At 41.1% G+C, this 22,700-nt stretch overlaps 1 protein-coding gene across 2 annotated transcripts in view; it reads right to left on the reverse strand.

Annotated features, from left to right (window-relative positions):
• Positions 1-22,700, reverse strand: part of JMJD1C (jumonji domain containing 1C) — a 57,677-nt gene that overhangs the window by 28,553 nt on the left and 6,424 nt on the right. Inside the window, exons 2-6 of one of the 2 annotated variants that reach the window (XM_010567906.1) lie at positions 10,937-11,042; positions 5,918-6,042; positions 4,524-4,667; positions 4,214-4,406; positions 2,447-4,125 (exon numbers count right to left, since the gene is read on the reverse strand). In XM_010567906.1, coding sequence (XP_010566208.1) covers positions 2,447-4,125; positions 4,214-4,406; positions 4,524-4,667; positions 5,918-6,042; positions 10,937-10,943 — 2,148 coding nt within the window. In that variant the 5' untranslated portion in view covers positions 10,944-11,042. Of the gene's footprint in view, positions 1-2,446; positions 4,126-4,213; positions 4,407-4,523; positions 4,671-5,917; positions 6,043-10,936; positions 11,043-22,700 lie in introns of those variants that run through there. The other variant, XM_010567907.1, reaches the window with a different exon arrangement.

Here is a 22,700-nt window from a genome sequence, read left to right on the forward strand (position 1 = left end):
ACACAATTTCGTGCTGTGTACCTAAATACTCAAAAGGTGGGCAATACCAAATTCCTCGTTTACACACACCGTGATAGCCTTAATTTATGAAACTGTTTTTTAATTGACTACTTAGGTATGCTTCTGTTTTCTTCTCTGAAACTTGTGTGAACAACTCTGCAGAAAAGACCAAGAGCAGCTCTCCATCCCTCTCCCCTTTCCCTCTCCCCTCTGAGACCTGCTTACAAGAAACACGCTCAGAGGAGTGGAAAGGCAGGGCACCCTGTTGAGGTGGTGCTCAAGCGCTAGGGACAAGCCAAGAAGGGACTGGGACAAGAGTGAGCAGAGCTCTCATGCGCACACCCCGAAGCCTCTCAGTGCTGTTCCATCCCTAACTCCTGGCACAGCCCAGAACGTGCCCTCTTCTGCTCAGCAGTCCATCCTTCTCCTTCTCCCCAGTCTTGACGACTCCCAGTTGAGAACTGCTGCAGCAGAAGGGGAGCCAAGAGCTCTCATGACACATGCACACAGAACAGAATAGATCTGCAGGTGCTACAACTTTGAAGTTCTGATTTCTGTACTTTTGAATATTTAAAGCAACCGCGTGGGTTTGGGCTAACAGTTTTAGTGCACACATTTCCTAGGCCAGGAGTTCCCACGCTGTGGTGGGTTCCCACGAATAGCCTGTAAGCTGTATTAAAGTATTATGCAAAAAAGGCCCATCACCTTCTCCCTAGAGGAGCTGGGGAACATCTGCTTGAGCACCAAGCATTGCCCAGACAGCTTTGTGACTCCACCTGCAACCATCTACAACCCAGCCCAAAGATGGGAGCTGCCACAGCCACCTGTGGACAGTAGGAAAAAGGTGGGCTTGGGGGCATGCTTCCTTCAAGCACAAGGACATGGCTCAGCCCTGAGCTGAGGGTGGCTGCTGCTGCTGTTACAGCTGAAACACAGAACTTTTCTGCGACTGTGGCATCCATGCAAACCGACTTTGGAAACGCCCATTCTGGGTTTCTAAGACATATTTAAAAAAAGGCCTCCAGTGCAAGAGCCAGAAGACAAGTCACCACAAGACAATTGCCACATATCAACATAATTAAAAAGCTACGTGCCTCGGTATGCAGGGCTGCATACTTCAGGCAGCCAAAGTGAAAACAGAGTCTATCATAAGTTCTTTAAAACGGACTTCAGTATGGGGTGGAGCAGGCAGCAACATGAAAAGATAAACCCACCTATAGTTTTCTCTTAGGCTTTTCTCCTCTGCTGCGTTTGACTTATCACATTTTAGATCAAGCTGACTTCATATTACAAGGCCAACTCAAACTGACTGTTTGGGAGAGACTTAGCCACAATGGTTTGGCTTTTCTCAAGAATGAGGCTGGGGAAGAATAGCTTTCCCCATGATGAAAAAGAAAAAAATCTTTACAACCATTCAGGAACTCCAAGCTTTGACGCAAAGGCTTACAATCTGGCAGAAGGACCACTGTCAGCGACATGCCTTTTGTGGTCCCTCTGAAAATCTGCCCAAATTAGGCCAAGTTGTAAGCCTCAAAAAATCAGTATGCACATGCTCAGTGGAGGTTTGATGGAAGCTGGCAGTAAAGCTCTCCAAAGTTTCTGTCTGTGCTGCACATGCTTCATCTTACACTGTTCCTCTAAGGTGCCTGCAATGAGCATGCCATATCCCAAGACTGCAGGAGCTGAGAAAACTTTTCCTGTAATTGCCACGTCTGCCTGCCAAACACCGCCGCCGCACTGGGCGCTAGGCTGAAAAACACAAACCGTTTCTTCTGAGACTTCAGTGGTTATACTCAGCATACAGACAGAGGAATCACCCTGACTTGAATACAGAAGAGTAGAAAGCAGATGGGAAGGCAGGGATGTGTGTCAACAGGAACAGAAGGGGAGAGAACGATATGCCAAGAGAGGGTACACAGATAGGTGTAAAGACAAGCGAAATGGGTGTACAGTGCAAGAAAGATTTATAAATGCTAGAGTATTTCTCTTCAGAACTTTCCACTGGATCTGGTACTTCTTCCGTCTCAGCCTTTCTCCATTATGTAGCGAGCATACATGAAATTGCACTATAAAGACTATTGTCCTACCTCTCCTAGTATTTAACTTACACAATGGTTTTCATAGTTTGAGGTAGCAAATATTTACCCTGTGGACTTCCAAGTCCCAAACCAGCTGGTTGACCTCACTTGGTCATAAACTCAAAACAAACGTTTCGTCTTTCTTTAAAATACTTAGGAAATCAAGGTTTGGAAGAACTCCCTATTCACGTCCACTGTGAGACAGCGGTTACTAGTGGATTTCCATTCCAAGTTATCTGCCTACTCGAAAAACCCACCACCACTGCACACCCAGCGTAACACAAACTACCGAATCTGTACCTAGAAAACCACCGCTGGGAGACACCAGCCCCAGCTAAATACGTCATTAAGAAACAAGCTCAACTTACCCTTCTCAAGGAAGCCTCCGCGTTAACAGGAGTCTCTGGGTGGACCCATTTGGAGGAGGGCAGACCGAGTCCTGAGTAAGCATGTGTTCCGTTTGGATACTGCCAAATAATTGGATAAAGCCCTAGCTGATTATAGGAAGCAGAAGGATGAGCTTGTCCAAGAAGATGTGGAGACTGGTGTTGTAACATCTGTTGCTGCTGCTGGTGTGCTAATGCCAAATGGCTTAAGCTGCTAGCATGAGCAGTCTCTAGTCGCGGGTGGCCACCCAGCAAGGAGGCAGCAGGCACTCCGGGTAACACTGCAGGAAGTAGATGGGGGTGATGAACAGAATGGTGGGATGCAGTACTAAGGGGGTGAGTGTTAATAGCAGACAAGGGAGCCTGAGCTGAAGACCCAGCTAGCAGATGGGATGAACCAGTTAATGCAGGATGATGAGCGTTGGGATTTAAACAGGTTCGGTGGGATGAGGAATGCAGAGGATAATTATGCTGATGCAAATAAGGTGAAATGTGATTAGTTCCTGTTTCTTGTCCAATCAGAGTGGGGTCCCTGTACACCGTGAAATGTTCGTTCTTGTCAATGATAAGAGGACTTTTAGTAGCTTCTAGAGCGCTAACTCTAGCTGGAACTGCATGAAAACTAGACCTAGGCAAATCATGATCAGTTTTATTGGCTGACCTTGTTAATCCAGTAGCATGGCTGCTTTGGGAACTAACCTTCGACTTCACAGTATCAGAAGATTGGGTGAATTTAGGCTTAACATCAGGTGACTTTGTTTTAGGATGATCAACTGAAGCACTAGGTTTTGACTTCACAGAATCGGGGACTGGACTTTGTTTATGCAGTTTACTCTCTTCTGCTAGAGAAGCTACAGTTAACGAAGACATAAACGAGCCATACTGTACTTTTTCTTTTTCAGGATTTAAGTGTTCATTTACTGATAACGTTTTTACAACCCCAGGTTGTATCAAATCCGTTTTGTTAACAACACTGCTAACCCAACTTTGATCAGCTTCCTGTTTTCTTGCTTCAAGGAAATTTGCGTTTGCAAACTGCTGTTTTAAATCGCTGCTGTGAGATTCTATTTTCTGAACTGTTTGCAAACCAAAGGTACAGGTACTTGCAGCATTATCCTGGCTCTCCTTTTCAGAGTTGTTTTCATTAGTAATGTCAACAACACATTTTGGAGTAGGAGCTCTGGGTACAAATTGCTCATTTTTTAATTCCGCAGTGTGATGTTTTTCTGCATTGCACTCTTGAACATGTGGATCCTTGGCATTCTGTTCATAAGGTGTTGGCTGCTCTGCTGCATGGAGTGAAGATTTTTGCTGCTGATCTAAGACGGATGACTTCAGTCTTTCTGTCTCTTCGTGTTTTTTATCCTCCTGTATTTCATCCCATGGAGACCGCCTATCTGTTAGTGTCTGCTCTCCCTCAATAGTTTGGGATTTTCCTTCTTCTCCATTTATCTTTGAAGTGTTCTTGCTTTTTAACTCATTTTCTGAATTTTGCTCTGAGGATGAGTCTGTTAATCTTTTATTTGAAATTTCTGAGTCACTGCTCTCAGAGTAATCAGAGATATTGTCTGTCCGCAGTCTCTTCATATTTAGTTTTTTGTCATCCTCTTCAGGTTTTCTTCTTTTACTAAGGAAGTGTTTAGTTTTGTTTTTGGGGTTTTCTGTAAAAGATAAAAACATGTCTATCACATTTTCAGTCTTAATACAGTTTTAAGGAGCTCTCCCTCCCTTTCCAATAACTGCTTTTACCTCCTCGACCTATATAATCATATCTTTCTTCTTTCATCTTCTCTTCATCAGGCATGCTGCTATCAGAGCCTTTCCTCTTATTTGGCCGAGTATTCCTCTGTTGCTGGTGCTGGTGAGAATTCTGTTTTGGTGCTGCAGTTTGGGAATTCATTGCTGGTCTGGGACTATTTGCTTGCGCACGTGTATAATGACCCTAAAAATAATTTTGTATTAATGCACTTAAATGCAATTTTAATCTGTGATTTTAAACATGTATTTTTAATAGTCGCAATATACAAAAATACTTAGGTAATAAGATAAATGTATCTACGTGGACTGTGTTGCTGTTCTGGTTGGAACGAGACCGTCGGCGTGAAGTGATGCCAATATTTTCACCTTTCAACAAAGAGTGAACAACATCATCTAGAAAGGTCATCTGAACCATAGAAGGATCAACATTCTGAGGTTCTAACACCTGGTTTATTAAAAAAAAAGAAAAAAAATAATAATCAGATGTTCAGACACTGCCCAATCTGTATTTTGTGTTCACCAGTCTATTCTGTGTGCTAAAGACTAGAGAAAAGCCTACTTAATCCTGACAAGCAGAACTGACATATGACTCTCAACAAAGGCTGGGAACAGAGTAAAACCAAAGCAAATGTGTCTTTAAAAAAAAGTTATTTTTACAGTGGTATGTAAAAGAGAAAGTACCCCACTACCACTTCCTTCCCTCCCTTCACTGACCTGTAAATTTGAAATTAAAAGACACTGAGCTCTTCATAGAGTAACCCTTAAGTAGCAATTACAACATACAAAAATTTCATAAAATTTATTTAATATACTAGAAAATATACTGCATAAGCACATTACAATATTGCTTCCAACAGAAGCAAAACTGCTGAAAGAAAGGAACCAAAATGACTGGAGAGAAGAACTCTTAAGGCTGGCAGAGTGTTACTAGTGAGGGGTATTTCAGAAAGAAGGAAATGCTAACCAGATCTTTAATCATTATGTCACAAATAGAAAAAAATAATATTTGGGAAAAACTAATTAGAGCAAATTAAGGGAAAGAATGTATGTGAGCATTAGACTAGTCTTAGATTTTTATTGTCACGCATGATTTTGTCAGTCATTTCAAGGCAGACAGGTCATTCACTATATTAACTTTTGAGTCATTACCCTGGTCTCCTGAAATAGGATTCGTTACTGCCACTAAAAATACCAGTATTAATTCTTTTTGTAACATCAACTTCAAAATACAACTAAAACCCACCACAGTAAATGTAAATTAGGGCTGCATTAAATGCTTAATTCAATAAATTGCAGAAAGTAGATATTTCAATTGCTTGGGAGAAGTAATCACTACTGTAGCGCTAAAAGATTTCAGTGTTGAGAAAGAAATTCTCAACAGAGCTGACAGGGAAGACCAGTTCTTAAAACTAGACCGCTTCACTTCAAAGACTTCACTAGTCAAAAAGTGACAGAAGAAAAGCAGAACTGTAGGACTGGTACTAATCATATCGTTGCACAAACGTTCAGCTTCAGGATGGTTTTAACTGCTAGTCCAATGCAAAGTCATGCTGTAGTTTCAACGCAGTAACAGACCCGCCCTGCTGGAACTGAACAACTCAGTATATTTCAGAGGACCACAAAAAAAAATTTTAAAAACTCCCAACACGTAGTTTACTCGAAGCTTGTTTTCCCAGTATGACATATCAAACTCACCTGGTCATTCATAACAACCATAGTGCGGGTGAAGAGATCATGATGAGTAATGATACCGGTAAACCACTGGGTGGCAGAATCCTGTCTGTACACTCTCACCCTATAACCATTTAAGGAGTACGGACCTTTAGAAGGGGAAGAAATAAAAAAAGCCGTTGAGGAATTCAGCAAAACAAAGTATAAATGGGTTTTCCTGTTTTTTTAAGCTTCACAGCACACATATAGTGCCCACGGCATGGACAACAAACTACAGGCAATCCTGGCACAGCACTGCCTGTGGATTTCACTTTTATTCAGGAAGACATTTTGAAATGCAAATGGTACATGTAAGGCTGCTTTAAGGTCAATTCTGCTAACATTTTCAACATACAGTTTTCTTATCTAACTAAATCTTTCTGCAACCATGATGACAAATGATGGGAAAAATTCCTGCCTACAAACAGCAACAGTAGAAAAGTAATCTGAAAGGCTAGAAAGTGGCAGCAGCAGGTTATACAGAAGCTATTTAACAGGCTAGTTGCATGCCCAGATGCTTTGCTGGCGAAAAGATTTAAATCTTGGTGGTTAGGCTCTGCATCTGCCAAGCTTTTCCCATAAGTGACCACAGAGTTTCTCTCCATTACAGCAGTTGGAAAGGCAGCTGAGTGATCCTGTCCCTGCTGTGGCCACACAGAACACTCAAAAACACATACGCTACGAGGGCTTTAGCTCCTGTTTTCAGATGTATCAACTGCAATGAAACCCCGCATGCTGTCCCTTTGCAAAGATCAGCTTAATTCACTTCCAAAAGCCCGCGGGGGTGGGGAGATAGTATGATACAGTATTTATTTTATAGATGGTTTCAAGACCCAGAAATTGAGATTCAGCAGTTTTATTCACATTCAGTGTCTCACTTGATCATTGGGACCCTAAGTTTCATCACAGTTAGTGTTTATATAGCATTTTGTATGACCAAGCAACACTGCCACAGAGTTCAGTTCCAACTGTGTGGGTTTCACTCCTTCCGCAACCAAACCCCAAGTCCCAGGTCAGGCATACAGGAACGGAAGCAAAACCAGTCAGTGACAACCTACAAAAAGCCTAACTTAAATGATTTAAGAGTGCTTAGTTGCTCAACCACACAGTGAAGGCCAGAATTCCCCTGTCTTTCCTAAAGATAATTTTTTTCCAACCCTTGCCCAGTATATTAAGCAAGCTCAAACATCTGCAGCAAACAGGCCAGGGACCTCAGAGGTGACAGCTTTCTCTAGTAAAACATCCATATTCACAGGACTGGGTCCATTATACCCTCTGCACGAGAAAGTGTGTGATCATAAGGACTGCTTTTAACATCAACATTTGAGAGATCAAGAGAAGTGCAAAAGCAGTAATAATTTAAACATTTCCAAGTGGTCTTAGGGCTTACTTTCAGAACCTTAGCAAGGCCTTTTGAAACACCTTTTGCATGTGATTATCTAGGTTTTCAAACAGCTGGGAACAGAAACACCATGCAATGGCACCCATCTTTGACCCACATCCGCATCATTCACTGCACAACTGAAACCTCGAGACCCACTGAACCCTCTGAGCTCCTGGCACTAACTCATCCCCGGAGCGCGTTTCCAGCTGCAAAGACATGGGTCAAAAGCGCACCAGCACAGGCACTGTCAATCACCAATACGTATGGGCAGAAAAAGAGGAAGAATCTACAAGCTTATGTCTCACATTCCTGGTCTTGGACCAGACAAGGTTCCCATGGGGACACATTTCCTCATGGCTTCTCTCCAATCCTTACTTCATATGCCCCTGCAAAACGCCTCCAGCTCAGCTCCCACACTTCTGGCTGTCTGACCCAACCGCATTCTCCATGTCTCGAACTTTTAATGGCTGTCCCAAAGCTCTGCCTTGTTCAGACAGTCTCAGTAAAATTTTGCCTGTGTCTCTTCGTGCAAATTTCCCATTCCTACTTTCCTATCCCAGCTCCTCCTCTCTTGCATCCTACTGTTAACTGCACAATGATTTTCAGTCTCTTGCATAACCAGAACCAGCCTCTCCCCTTTCCCCAGCTTCTTGTCTCATTTTAGAATTTACGATTCCAGGCCACTGGCTTCCAAGTCCTTTCCCAGTCTTCTCAGCTTACAAGCTCCATCCGTCCTTCTCCATCAGCTTCCAGCTTCTCTTATACTCTTCTGCACTGACCCAGTGCCAACTTCGTTCCTCTTACTCCTTGTTCTAGTCTGTGTCTGCCCTTCATCCCAGCTGTTATCCCATCTATTTTTAAAAGACACTTTATCTACCTTTAAAAACAGTGGAGAGGGGGAGTTCTTATGTGCTGCTGGCGTGTCAGAAAGAAGGAGAAAAATGAAACTGCGGTCATACGACACAGGACAGCTCAGCTCCAGCCCAGCCCAGCCCAGCCCAGCCACAAGCAGCCATTACAGGAAAAGCCTGGCTTTGTCTCCAGTCCCTGGCTGAATCACGCTCAGCTACACATTGTTGAAACAGCCAGTGCAGTACTATCAGGAAATATCTTGAGGGCTGAAGCACGCTCAGTGTTTCAGGAGGACTATTATACACACAGCCTCAGAGATTGTAGTGCTAATAAATCTAACAGGAAGAAAAAATTCGAAGATTTTAATTGTTAAAAATCAAAGACACTTTACTATGTTACTTGAACTGGTTTTAGATGTCCCAAAAGCTTTCAACTTGGCCAAGTTTGGGAGGAGTCTGTTTTTTTAAAACAAGGAATAAACTACTTTCCTGCCAAACCTACAATCTCTACTGCAAAGCATGCTGCTGTGCTGCTGCCCAAAGAAAAGGTCACGAGGGCCAATTTTTTTCTTTAGTCTCATTCTTGTAAATAACTGGACCAGTTTTGACTAAAATTCCCCCTGCTCAAATTGGCATCTTTCTTTTCAAACATTTGAAACCCAATTTTAATGTTTTTCTCCGACCCTCCTCTTTCTTCAGATAAACTGCATTTTAACTGTGATAGTCACAGTAGAAAATACTAAGATAGGAGATCAAGGGTTCAGCATCACAGACAACAAGGAAAAAGCTGGGTCCTAAAAATGCTGTAGAGGACGAAGTAAGAGAATACGGTAACAACCTTAATAGATGCGTCTAGACAAGGCAGAACTGAAAATGTTGCTTAAACTGCAGGGAACAGGGAAATGGTAATAACGGAGAAGGTGAAGAAAACCAGAGAAGGGAGGGGAGGAGAAAAGAAGAGTAACATGACTAGATTACAGCAGCTAGCACTGCTAGAGGGCTGTCTGTAAGCCACCGAAAGGTTTGTGCCAAATGCAAAGTCTCCGTGACCAGGAGCGGATTATGTCCCAGGAGAACGTGACAGCAGTCTCTGCTGGCTGACCACCACCCCACGGGCCTCAGGTGGTGGCACTGCAAAGGCCCTGGCGGAGGATGGCACGTCACTGCCCAAGGAAGCACATCTCTCCTCCGGCCACACCGCGTCACATCAGGTGAGCAAGTGGATTTGAAGTGCAGCTTCTCCTTGGACAAGGAGAGCTAGTCTGCCAGGACGTTTGGATTAGATTCATCTCATCATTTAAAATACTCCTAATTTGTGTGCTTCTAAGCATCCAAACATCTCTTTGAGAAAGTATATAGAATTATACGTATGAAGACAAAAATGCAGTTTCTGAAATGATGGGACGTAAATGAATTGTGTGGATGATGGGCTGGCAGTTTCATTTAGATGACTATTTCAATATTGCTGGGGCTTTGCTCAAGTATTGATTCTGTACCAGTGTACACAGAGGCTTTTATAATTGTCTTATTATTGTTACTCTAATAAAATACAATAAACAAGCTCAATTTTAGATTCATTTTCATATAGCTCTAATTTGATTTCACATCACCTCTCAATCCAGTTTTGGCTGCAAATTTCATCAACAGACTATTAACTCATGTTGTATCTGAGGATATTTAGATAAAATCTAAAATGACTAACACCGACATACCAACTTACTACCTACACAATTCCACACATTGCTTTTTTCAGCATCCTTTCTCTGTGGCCCTTAAGAATAATCATATCTAGTCAAATTAGAAACTCCACAAAAGGAAAGACAAAGTTTTTTTCTGTAACTTCAGTATTGTACTTACCATATTCCTTTGGTCTTCTAATCTTAGTTTTATCAAAGAAACCAGACAGCAAGCAAACCTCAGCACCATCCTTAAAATACCAGATTATTCACTGCTCCCCTCCCAACCTTAATTTACAGAATGACTACTTAAGCATTTTTGTCCTGGAATTGCTTTACTGCTTGCCTGGGGATTTTAACCCAGACCCACAGAGGTTAGTTTCTGCCTCCCATTGCTAGGAATGCCTCTGTAGAGCTGCCTGTCAGTTCTGCAGAAAGTTAATGAATATAATGCAAACGCTTGTAATATTTTTATTATCGGCAAGATTGAGCCAAAATAATTTATTCTAATTCACACTAGTTTTCACATAACTTGTATCTACACTGTAAAAATGATGTATGCATTTGCTGCAACCTTCCAGCATTAGAATCGAGTTAGAAAATCGTAACTGATTTGAAAGGCACTTTTCAATCAGGGGGTGGAGGTATGGGGTGGGGATTTGTAGGTATTCTTCATCTGTGACAGAACTGTGAAGAACTACAAGCACAGACAGCTGAGAAGTTATCACACGTAACAGTAACACTAACAGAGCACAGAACAGTTTTAAACATGCTAGAAGGTATGTAGTTGCCATTCATACACACTTATTTTCACAACAAACTTTATAAAATACCTACATTCAGACTAATGATATTCAGCATTTGCTGTAATTGCTAAAACATCAAACAAGTTAAGAACAGTCTGAAGAAGTCACGCACAGCTTCTTACATAGTCTTGTTTTCTTGTATTAACAAATACTTCCAAAAAATAACTTCCAAATTAGAAATATATTCTCCATTATATCACAAATGCTATGGGATGAGTCCCACACAACTAGTGGCCTTCAACTAGCTAACAACAGAATAAAAATAACACAATTTCCCACATAATTACCTTGCATAAAAATCTCCTGAACCTTTTGTTCCTTTACCCAGGCTTTTACTTCCTCATGTAACTGCGGGTTATCCCTGAGAACTGGGTTTAGACTGTCTACGTCGTCCTAAAGTAGAGATTAAAAAAAGAACCATATGTTATGTTTACTTGTAACATTTCTGGTTTTTTTCCTAGACGTATTTTAGAGTACAATATTAGGTAGTCTGATGCTAATTTTACTGATTGCCTACAAATCCCTGTGTTATTTTTAGAAAAAACTTAAAAGCGTAACAGTGCTAGAAGTTATTTCATGGGAACATGGTATGTCAGATCCCACATGTGGCCAGACTTGTAAGCTATTAATAGGATCACACTTTCATAAATACTGTCTTACTACAAGCTAAAATTGCCCTCTAAAGACTTCAATGTTTACAGGTATGCAGAAAGAATTGTTTAAATAATGATTAAATTAATTTTTAAACAAAAATTATTTTCCGTATCTGTAAAATTTAATATGGACATACTGAGCATAAACATAGATATAAAACCCACAAAGATAATGCATTGAGAGATAGCTGCACTTCAAGAGAAACAAACATTCTGAGAGAAACACCATTACTGATTATCAAATATGTAGGCCTTTGTTAATTAGGTAATTTCAAATAAGACATGCTTTAATTTTTATTATATTCAGTTCTCCTGGAAAAGATTCTTTTTCACTATATTTGAGTAGGACATCATCTGGGAAATTAAGATGTATTTGGTGGCACTGTCCTCCTAACAAGGAAAAACTAGGCACAAAATCTGGTTCATATCCTTGAAAGCATGGCTTAAATCATCTTTTATCTCTATTCTCTTAGAATACCTATTTCTCTATTTCAGAGCAAACTTTCTATTTCTGCCTTTGAGGCTGTGGCAGAAAAAGAAAGCTGCACTGCAGCTTGGTGACGCCTCGTACAGAAGACGGCCTTGGAAATCCATGAGCTGCAGGAACATTCATTTGTGCCAAGAGAACTTCAGACAGCTAAAATAATCAGAGTGATTCTCCACATACAAAATGTAAAATGTTTTATCAGTACTGCAGCTGAGATAAAGTAATTTCTTTCCTTGATCTCAAACAAGTTCCTTGATGTTTCACAATTTATTATGAAGAGCTCCAGCCACAGAATACAAAGATACAAGCAACACTCAGGGAATCGTGCATTGCTGCCAGGCCCTCAAGTGACATGAGCAATTTCTCTCTATTCATCTGGATGCGATTATTCCTGCTAACCCACTGATCACAGGATGTCTATTTCAAATTCAAAATTCACTTCCTGACACTTGAAGATTTGCCGTGCTCCATTACAGAGAATGCATCAATGCTTCGGTTATTACAGAAAATTACTCTCTCTCCTTATGCTTTTGAAAAGGAGATGGCCTCGGATCCAAAAGGAATGGTCAATATGATCGTTTTAATACATGTACAGTGGAACAAAGTAAAAGTGAAAGGGAACATCAACAGGACCTCCACCACCAGGTTAAAAACACCAACTAGGTAAGTATGTTGCTAGCATTATCAGAGGCACAAGAGGGTCAACACTAAAATTTATTCAAGAATGGCAGAGTAGCAAAACGCTGCCCCTCCTGAGGCAATCTAAGAAGGGTATTAGCTGTTCTACTTTCCTGTGCAAATCCATTTTTGCATTGATCCTACATACAGCAGCAACACCACCACTGGAAAGAGGGAATGATTTGCCAGGGGAACCCAACAGACCCTGGAACTGGAGCTGTGTGATGATCATTCATCTGTCCTCCTTCCTATGCACTCTCTTTCACAGCAGCTGCAAGAGATTCCTGTACCAAAAATTTCCCCTCTCAGATCCACAAGCCTGAGACCTAAGCAATAGACTGAGGCACTGCAATACTGGGAGTCTGCCTGACTTAAAAATGCAGTTAATATGCAGATCTCGTACATTTTGATTAATTCTTTCAGTCCCATCTAAGAGAATTTATATCTTCATTTCAAGGCTACACACTGATTAGGTACCATGAAGTCAGGCCTGTTACTCTTAACGTTATTCTACTTCAGTGAGTTCTTTATGCAAAGTTTTTGAGCCTCTGTGTCCTCTTGAGCCACTTTTGATTTGTTTCTGAAGGCAACACACACTGCTGCTTTTCTTTTTTTAGATTTCACATCCTTCCTAGGCATCTTTGAACTTGACGCTGAAGATAGCTGAAGATACCGGTGATCCTACAGACAGTGCATTTGAATCTTTTTTGTTCTATCTCCTATTCACATGCATGACTAATCAGTACCTTTGATTGAGAGTGCTTCATGTGAACACTTAGAAAAAAAGACTGCAAAGTCTGTTTTGTACTTCTTTCCTCACTCCTGGAGAAAAATGAGCTCATCTCAAAGATGAGCTACAAAAGGCACAAGTGAGGACAAATATCCATTACACAAACTACATGCAGGTATGACTGGGATTACGTAGAGGATATCAATGAGAACCCAGGGTTTCTAAATACACACACACAAAATACACATTTAACATACCATCACTGAAAAAAAAAAAAAGTGTTTTGCTTCTAGACACGAACATGCTATACATTGGTCAATAGAAATCAGTACAGCAAAGCAAAATTGTAACTGACAACTGAAGCTCAGAATCAAGATACTGGAAAAAAAAAGGCTCCTGGAATTTCAAAAATTCTGTTCTTTTGTGTACATATTAATTATATCTATGAAAAAATGTGTGCACCGTGACTGACTTTTTTCCACCATTAATCTTAAATCTGAACATCTAAAAACTAGGAAATTAATCACATAGTGTATTAAAACTATAAGGTGATGGCCTTAAGCACACTGTTTTAGCACACACCACAAGCTTTGGCAAAAACAGGGAGACAGGGCAACAAGCAAGGCTGGTGACTTGCAGTCTCTTCCCTGTCTTAGCACAGAAGATGAGCAGATGACTATGCAGTGCCCAGTCCTTTTCCTTACCCTGTTATGTGTATTGCTCAAGAAACAACCACTCTGTCTACAGATTTGAACCTTGGCAATTATGACCTTCAGTCTTCCCCTCCTTGGTCGAAGCAGCAAGATTGACAGACTAACCCACAGAAGAATTAAATGCCCTGCAGGATTTTCCTCCAGACTTCATTTGAAAGTAGTTTTACTCACAAAAGTAAGTATGCTACCCTCTCCTAGACTAGTTTTTCCACAAGTCCTGGAATACCTCCTCCAGGAGGATGTTACAGCTGGTTTGAAATCCTTATGAAATGCAAATCAGAATGCAAATCAAATAAATGGGACTGCAATTTTCTTCTTCAAATCTACTGTAGGAAGCTCTTTATGTACTTCATCCAGCAGTGCCCCTTGCTCCACAAATGACTATATGCAACACTGGGAAGAAGATAAAGGGCATATGGGCTAGAAAGATATGGTCGAGATAATCCTTCCTGCCCTTCTGGAAGACAGTCACATGAAGCAATGTGACTACCAGAAGCTTGCCAATCTATGTAAAGTTTTTTAGAGCTTTGCTGCTATTCTTCCTTCTTTCCAGACCAAAAGAGGAATTCACTTCTGGTGGAGTGGACTTTCTGCTTAATTATCCAAAAAATACTTAAGTCAGCTGCATGTCTCTCTAGGTGATAATTCTCACCCACTGGGGACGTGCTCAACTCCTAGGAAGTCCTGAGAAGGATAAAGAATAAAATTTTCCCAAATAACAAAGTGATCCACTGTTTTTTCAGAGTGTATCTGTTCTTTCTTCTGGTGTAAAATGATAGAGCAGGTTGGAAACTATAGACCATACCATCAGGTTAAGATACCACGCTACTTCAACCAGAAAGTAGAAATCTTTCTTCAGAGAAGCATTTTCAGGGAGCTTATTCGGACAAACATAATTTATCAAAGCCACAGGTGAACAAGTGCAAATCACTTACAATGCTTTGAAATTCATTTAAGTCATGATCGAACAGGAATTTCAAAGACAGTACCCACAGAAAAACGAGTCAAAATCCAAATACATAAAGAATTCTCCTACTCAAGCCCCATCCACAAACAAAATACTGTCCAGGATACTGAGAGGCTTCCCTGGATGAGCCAAACCTGCACAGTGACCAAAGACCATACAAAGTGCCTTCTGAAAGGCTCAAACGACCACAAGCTCCTTTTCCATTTTGGGCAGCCAGGCACATTTGTCGTGGGAACGCCTGCACGCCACAACTCTCTACCTTCCCAACAAGTCTTGAACTATTGAAGGAAAAGGTTTCCTCGGCATTTAAAAATACTTCTCCAATTCATTCTTCACAAAGAGGGCAGAAAAAAGTTCATTAATTCAAGAGATGAAACCCCAGAGCACAAAACAACAACTAGAAAGTGGATTCAAGTAGCTGCTCCTATTCCCAATCACACAGCCTACATGCTGCTTATAGGAGGGTACAGAAACTCCAGTCAGCCATCAACTCCCCATTTTCAGTGAAGAAGAGAAGAACTGACAATATGCATTCCAGGAAAATCAGTCCTGGAAAAACAGTGGCTTTTGGCACTAAAAAGACTCAAATCAGAGCCCTGAAGACCAAGCCTCAACACATGCCGTGCATTAGGAACCTGCAAATGTTTATTTGGGAAAGTGCCTTCCTTGGCCACGGTGTCTCTGCATTTGGTTTCAATACATCAAGGACATCTTTTTAATATCAGTAGGAACTCATTTCAGCTAGTGTTTTACAGAGAAAGACTAAGTAGATTTTGCAGTCCTCACAAAGGTCAACACCACATTAGTCCTCACCATCTGTGGCTTAATTAACTATAGCTTCCTCTGGCTGCTTAGAGGTTTTCTGATAATTTAGGACACGAATTAAATGAAAACTAGTACATAATCAACTTGAGAGTCCTGTTTACCATGTTTACACAGTATGTGCTGCACATGGAAATAAGCATTCTATTAGTACTTTAATGGTAGAGGGACCACATTTAATTTGAAACAGTGCAAATGAAAAATTCAGCAAAGTGTCAAAAGCTTGAACCTTCAGTTTTCTTATTTCATGGGTGAGTATTTTAAAATCAGTTTCTATAAAATGAGCCCCCCACCCTTTTTTTTTTTTTGCTTTTTTCCCACCAAATGATTTTTACAACTGCATGGAACTTCCACTGCATAGAAATTAAATTTCAAAATTGCAGTTTGAAAAACAAGGAACAAGTCCAACACCTGCCTACTGATTGCCACGACAGTCTTCAGAGAGCAGTGGCAACAAAAAGTACTGGTTTTAAAGTCTAGACTGCTGAGAACTTATACTAGTCCTCTAATGCCGTCTTTTGGAAGATGATTTTCTCCAATTAAAAAAAAATTAAATACCTTACCTGCACCCAGCCTCAAACACATCCATGCATATTTTTACTCCTCGTTTGAAAGGTCTGCACAATTCCCTGATTTTCATTCCTTGATAACTAGCCATCCTTTTCTTTTCTCCTCCTCTTTTATCTTTCACTGGTTGTGTCACCTGACATATCTGATTATATCACTGATCTGTTATAACTTTTTAACAAACCTTCAATCTTAATGTTGTCCTGCCCAACATCAGAGCGAGCAGGGGAAAAACCACACAAAACAGAACAGTGACATAAAATCTGTATAGGCAGAATACCAAAGATATTAACAAGAACTTCACCTGTTAACTGGTAGTATCCCTCTCTGCCATGCTACAAGACTTTTTTTCCAGTGGCAAAAGATGAGAATCTAACTAAAACACAGAAAAATTGGCAGCAGCTGACACCCCCAAAGGTACCACCAGGCAGGCGCAGACACTGCCGATGCCACGCAGACCGCACCAAAAGCCTACAGGGAAATCATCAAATTCAGCCGAGACTAAAATATACAGATCTTCTGTTGCTTCACGATCTTTCTAGGCACGCACACACGCCTAAACCACTGGTAAACAGTATATTCCTTATTCCCTTCCGACAAGGGAAAGGCTACCCCAGCTGCCACGCCACTGCAGCTGGTGGGCAGGAGGTCAGAGAGGCGCTGAAGGCTGCAGGGCTGTGCTGCTCCACGCAAGCCGGCAGAGAAACGCCTTTCCAGAGAGGACCGCTCCAGGGGGAACACATCGACCGACCCACCGCACGCCCCTGCAACTAGGGCAGCCTCCCTCCCGCTCCAGGCTTCTCACAAAAGGCAACGCTGGCCAGAAACATCGAGGCTACGGGAGGCTAGAAAGTTTTTGGGGGAGATCCTAACTTCCCAGTTTACCTTAAACGGCTTTGTCTGAGCTGAGAGAAGAGGCTTAGGCTTACCAGGCGATGCTAGTGCTTTCTATGTAAACCCAACCCACACTTGACCTATTTTCTGCTGTTCTGAGCGCGCAGTCACAATTTACCTCATTCAAACCCGGCAGCTGCTGGGCTACATCTGAACCAGTTAAGTCAAGCTTGAAGACACAACCCTGACCCCTAAACCAGAAACAAAGTCGAGCTGAGGTCAGCCCTGCTCACGCGTGCACGGAGGCACGCCGCACCGGGAAAGGCAGGGATGGGCAGGGACGCTCTCCCTACGTGCAGAGAGCGGGTGAGAGAACAGGGATAACTAATCCCTTCCCAACAAGGGGCTCTGAATGCATTGTTCCGACAAGGACAAATGTTTATAGATATTTCAGACCACAAACATTTAAGATTAGGAGTTATTTTCAGTGTACAGCAGCAACAGCTATGTTTCTGTAAGTAGAAAGTTAAAACGACAAGGAAAAAAAGATGAGGACTAAGTTTTCCAACTGTCAGTAAACTTAGTATCTCTCAGGAAAAGCTATCAACAATTTTTCTTTTGCTCCCCACTCTTCCCTATGCCTAATACTTCTCCCCACATACTCCTACTTCCTTCCTCATTTCAGCTGTTCAACAATTAAAAAGTTGACACTGATTTTAACATTTTAATTATCAGGTTTGAGAATTAGGGGAGCTGAGCTGCATAAGCTTCTCCAAGTCATGATTTCAGGCTTGAAGAAGCATCATTGCACTGATTAGTTCAGTTCTGGAAGAATAACTTGCATCCATAAGAATACCAGAAAATTTCTATTAAAAATACAAAATATTATCTTATGGAAAAGAGATTGAAGTTAGCAACATAAATATACAGGAAAAAATCTGACTTGTAGTCTGCTATTCTCCCTGATTTAAATTCACAAACACAAAAATAAACAGAGATATTTGCCTTCCTGTAAGACTACTACCCATGTCTCAGGTGAAATGGGCATGCTGGAAAGCTTGCTTTTTACAAGTCAGCTCGTTATTCCTGTACCTGTAGATGAGAATCCAGTATGGAAAGGCAGAAGGGAAACAAGAGCGGCACACCGAACATGGATGCAGCAGGGAAGCAAGCAGCCACCAATGGATATGCAACACCAAACCTGGGCCAGGCAGATAGTCACAAAACAACCTAAAAACTGCTCTAGTGACTTCTACAATAGTTTTGCATTTGAAAATACAGATTTAAAAAAATAGATGACCCTTATGCTCACGGGTTATGTCACACTCTTTTTGAGCAGCTGGGACAATCTGGGTCAGAAAAGCAAAATCTCCTGGAGTGCCAGACTTCTCTTTCAGCATCTGACCTAAAGACTTCCCCAAACAAGTGGCTCCTACCCACAAAGCTGGTGGACTGTCATCTTCCACTTAGAGCACTGCAGTGACTGTTTGTACTACTTACATCCTCCACGTACAAACGAATGAAAGGTGAAGTGAATAGCACTGTTCCTTGTCCATCTGCTCCCTTATTTCGATGACACAGACATACATTCATTTTTTCTTTCATTTTCCACTGAATCACATTTCCTTCCCCTTCCTCACTGCAGGCTCCATACATTTATCACCACCATCTTAGCAATATGCAACTTTGTCCTAATTATGCATTTTGGTTTATCTACTCCTAAGAGAAACAGGGAGGGAATACTGGTCCTACCCAACTAAGCCAGTAACTCCCAAGTCATGTGGTGATACTGGAACAAGCCTTTGAGTCACTTACCAAGCAACTCAATGCCACTATGGGAAAAGAAACCTCAAAGTGCAGACACTTCCCTGAAGCAAGCAATTAGCAGAGCGAAGTTGATGCTAACAAGGAGAGCAGCTAAGTGAGTAGATCGGAGAAAAATCTTTTGTACATTGATATTAAAATTTACACTGAGACACAGACACCCTGTGTATTGTGAACAGCTTTCAGAAGGGATCTAACTCCCCAAGCTGAAGGACAAGCTGTATGGTCTTTAAGCAAAAAAGAAAGTACCTTCTGTTGATCATCAGTTGTCTGGACTAGTAGGCTGCCAGAAAAGCAGTCTAATGCCCCCAGAAATCAAGCCAAGAGATCAGTTCTTGCTCAGAAACTGAGCATTTTGCAGGAGACACATCTTGCTTGCATCAGGGACAGCAGAAGTTACTTGCAGTGGCAGCTTGAACTGGCAGAGATGGAAAGCTGTATACTGTCACCACAGCTAATGACAAACTGGATAGTGATCTCTTATCTCATGGTAGTTACCTCCACCAAATCTTTTATCAGTTGCATTACTCAGCAACACCATATTCTTTGACAAGACTATTGATAACTAAGAGCTTACTGTATTAAAGAGCAAAGGTGTCTCAATTCAAATCTGAGGAAGAAAACTGTAAATAAAATACTATCCAATATGTGGCAGACTGATGACAGCTCCTAGAATCAACATCACCTCCTAGAAACGTGCATCAGAGTTAGCTCACTCTTGTGAGTGACTCTCTGCTCTGTAATTTGAACTACCACCAGCTTAGATTACCAGCAGTCACAGAGCTACCCAGTCTCTTCTGCAAATATCCTCAATCCTATTTACCAAATAGGAGCTCTAGGAACATACAACTTTCCAGCTCCTTCCCCCCCTGTAATTCATGAGGATTATAGGCAGAATACAAATCCTTCCCAACAATAAGATCTTAACCATTTTTTTTTGTCAAGAGGAAAGAACACGTAAGATTATCTTCAAAATGTGCTTGAAAGCCAGCTTCAGTGGAGTTTGGTCCACCTAGTTACTATCACATTAACGTTTTATTTTCAAGTGGTTTTCCAGGGTTTGTTTCAAAACATGTTTTTTAGAACAGTGGCACATAACAGTGTTGGCCAACATGCTGGTAATATGAAGGTAGTTCAGAATAAAACACATTTCTCTCATGTTTTAAACAAGTACCACTGTACTTGCACAGAACTTTTCAAGGTTAATTTATAATAAGATTTAAGGCAGCACTGCACAGAGGCAATGCATCTGGGTTGGAAAAACAATTAGCACATTTTCTTCAGAATTTCATCCAGAAGAACAAATTTCTCTGGTCTCAGGGATATGGTGCAGAGACTCTCCAACTGTCTGGCTGTGCATACAACAGCGAGCCCATCACTGTGCAAACGTGGAAATGCTGCCTCTGCTCCAAGAGAAGCAATTGCTCCATCAGAAGCAATGCAGCCATCATCATGTGCTTTTTTTTCTGATAACAGCTCTGTTCCGACCTGCTGGAGCCATTTTAGGAATTTTCCCTATAAAAACCAGAGATCTGTGATGTATATCATATTTGGATTAACACTAGAGCTCTCTGCAACTCTAGAGAAAGCAGTGGCTGTACCTTTTATAGAACAGATGAATAATGGTCTTGCAAAGAGGAAAGATTAAATTGCTAATCAGAAAACAGTGACATTTCAGTTGTTGCTGCAATAAGCTCCTTGGGGTAAACTTGGGAAAGTCATTCAGTGTTTAAAATTGATACAGTGCTCATCTATTTCACAATATTTTTCCATCAATAAATCTACTAGTACACAGAACTAAAAAAACCCTCTTAAAAACATAATTCAAGACTGAACGACACTACTGGGGGGGCGGGACATGGGGACACGTGCCTGTCAAGGACCATACTTTAGTCAAGTCTTACGCATCCTGAAATCTGCTTTAACCTGATTTTATCTACTGTATACCAAAGTGGCATTGAGTGGTGGAAAGAAGATAGCAAAAGAGAAGAAAACGTTCACATTGCCTAAAAATCCAGCCTCTATGGTTGAAATATAATTTCTAAACTGTATGCTTAAAATTCACTACTAAAGTCATAAAATACAGAATAATTTGTGAGATGCACAGAAACTGCGCTTCAAACCCACTTGCTCAGCAAAAGCATGCTAAAATACTATGCCCAGTAATGCTGGCAGACTCACACAAGAAGGCGGGGATGCAGGGGAAAAAAACAGGAATAGTTAATTTTAATTCCATTCAGAAGACAGGAAATGTTTGCTAGATTGCAGGGGGATCAGTATTTACAAACAATAGTATTAAAAAAAAATTTTTTTTAACTACATTTAATTATGTAGTATACTGTTAAAAAGAAACGAACTTTGATCAGGAAATGCACCGTATGTCAAGCCCTCTACAACAGAACAAATACTGCCCTTTTTGTTTTATTAGTAAAGTTACTCCTATGTCTAAGAAAATACTAAGATTCATACTTGGTTTTAATTTTAAAATAAAATTCAAGTTTGTATAAAATTACTTGAGTTTCTCCCCAGATGTCTGGCCTAGAAAAGGCATTCCATATACACACCTGGAACTGCTACAGCTCTCAATCTCTACCAACTGCAGCTTGCTGAACGCTGTGGAAGAGTTCTCATGAAGCACTAACCCTAGACTACAAATCAGTACTTCTATTAGGTGTAATTTCAAAAATACATTTTGTAAGAAAAAGTTATAGAGTAGCAGCCCTGAACAAAGCAATGTTATACCAGAGGAAGGAACGAAAGCAAACAAAACCATGAGCACTTAATCAAATGAGCTACTGTGTCTATCACATCAAGCTAAAGCTTAATTCTGGTAAGAATGCATTGCAATGAAACTTAAGTTTCCCCCCTACCTGAAATGCAGGAAGGCCTACTCTTTCTCCTCCCTGGGGGAGCACTCCCATGCAATGGCTGCAGGACTTTACCCTCATCCACGCTTCAGAGTTCCCCAAAGCACTATGGATTCCCAATCCCAACATACAGCAACTATTTGGGAAAGCAAGAACATACTGGCTGGCAAAGCACCATCTGGTTAGAAAGTGAAACAGACTTCTCTAGGAGCTGACTTTGTGTCTGGATTACGAAAATAGCATTGGTCCAGAACATCAGATAAGTAAAATACTTTAAACTTTCAATTTTATAAATCAAATGTGATGATTGGAAATTTTAAGGACACAGAACCGAGGGTAAGGCGCCCTTCTTGTACTACTGAGCGGTACTTTCCATGGGCTTTTACTGGTGAAAAAAGTAATAATTTGTGATCAAACACAGGAAGTTCTTTACCCAGAAACACTGGATGGATTTGTAAATTCAGTAATCCTGAGACTGCTTTTGAGAAGTACTAAGATACTTCAGTGAAAGGATTTGATCTTCACCTTCAAAGAAGAAAAGTTTTGTTCCATCTGTTCTGTTTTGAATTCCTAACTTTTGAAGTATTTATTTCAACGCTACCTCCTGGAGTAGGCTTAATGAAGTCAAACCATTTAATGAACCCTGATTTTTGAAAAATTGTAGGAAGAGTAAAACAAGTTTCTCTACAACAATGGAAGGAAATCTGTCTTCCTACGGATTTGAGACCTACCTCCACTGTAGCAACCTCAGCTTATCCCAGGGACCTCACAACTCCTTCCCGTTCCTCCTCATGTACCTTCCCACGGCCTTCAGCAGTTGCACCTGAACTCCCTCCTACTACCTGGAGGAGCCACACTATTTGTGGCAGCTACACCACCCGCCCACTGAGCGATGGCTTCCTCTCCATG

The sequence above is a fragment of the Haliaeetus leucocephalus genome, unplaced genomic scaffold, assembly GCF_000737465.1.
Source record: "Haliaeetus leucocephalus isolate CR32 unplaced genomic scaffold, Haliaeetus_leucocephalus-4.0 Scaffold229, whole genome shotgun sequence".
NCBI classification, from domain to species: Eukaryota; Metazoa; Chordata; class Aves; order Accipitriformes; family Accipitridae; genus Haliaeetus; species Haliaeetus leucocephalus.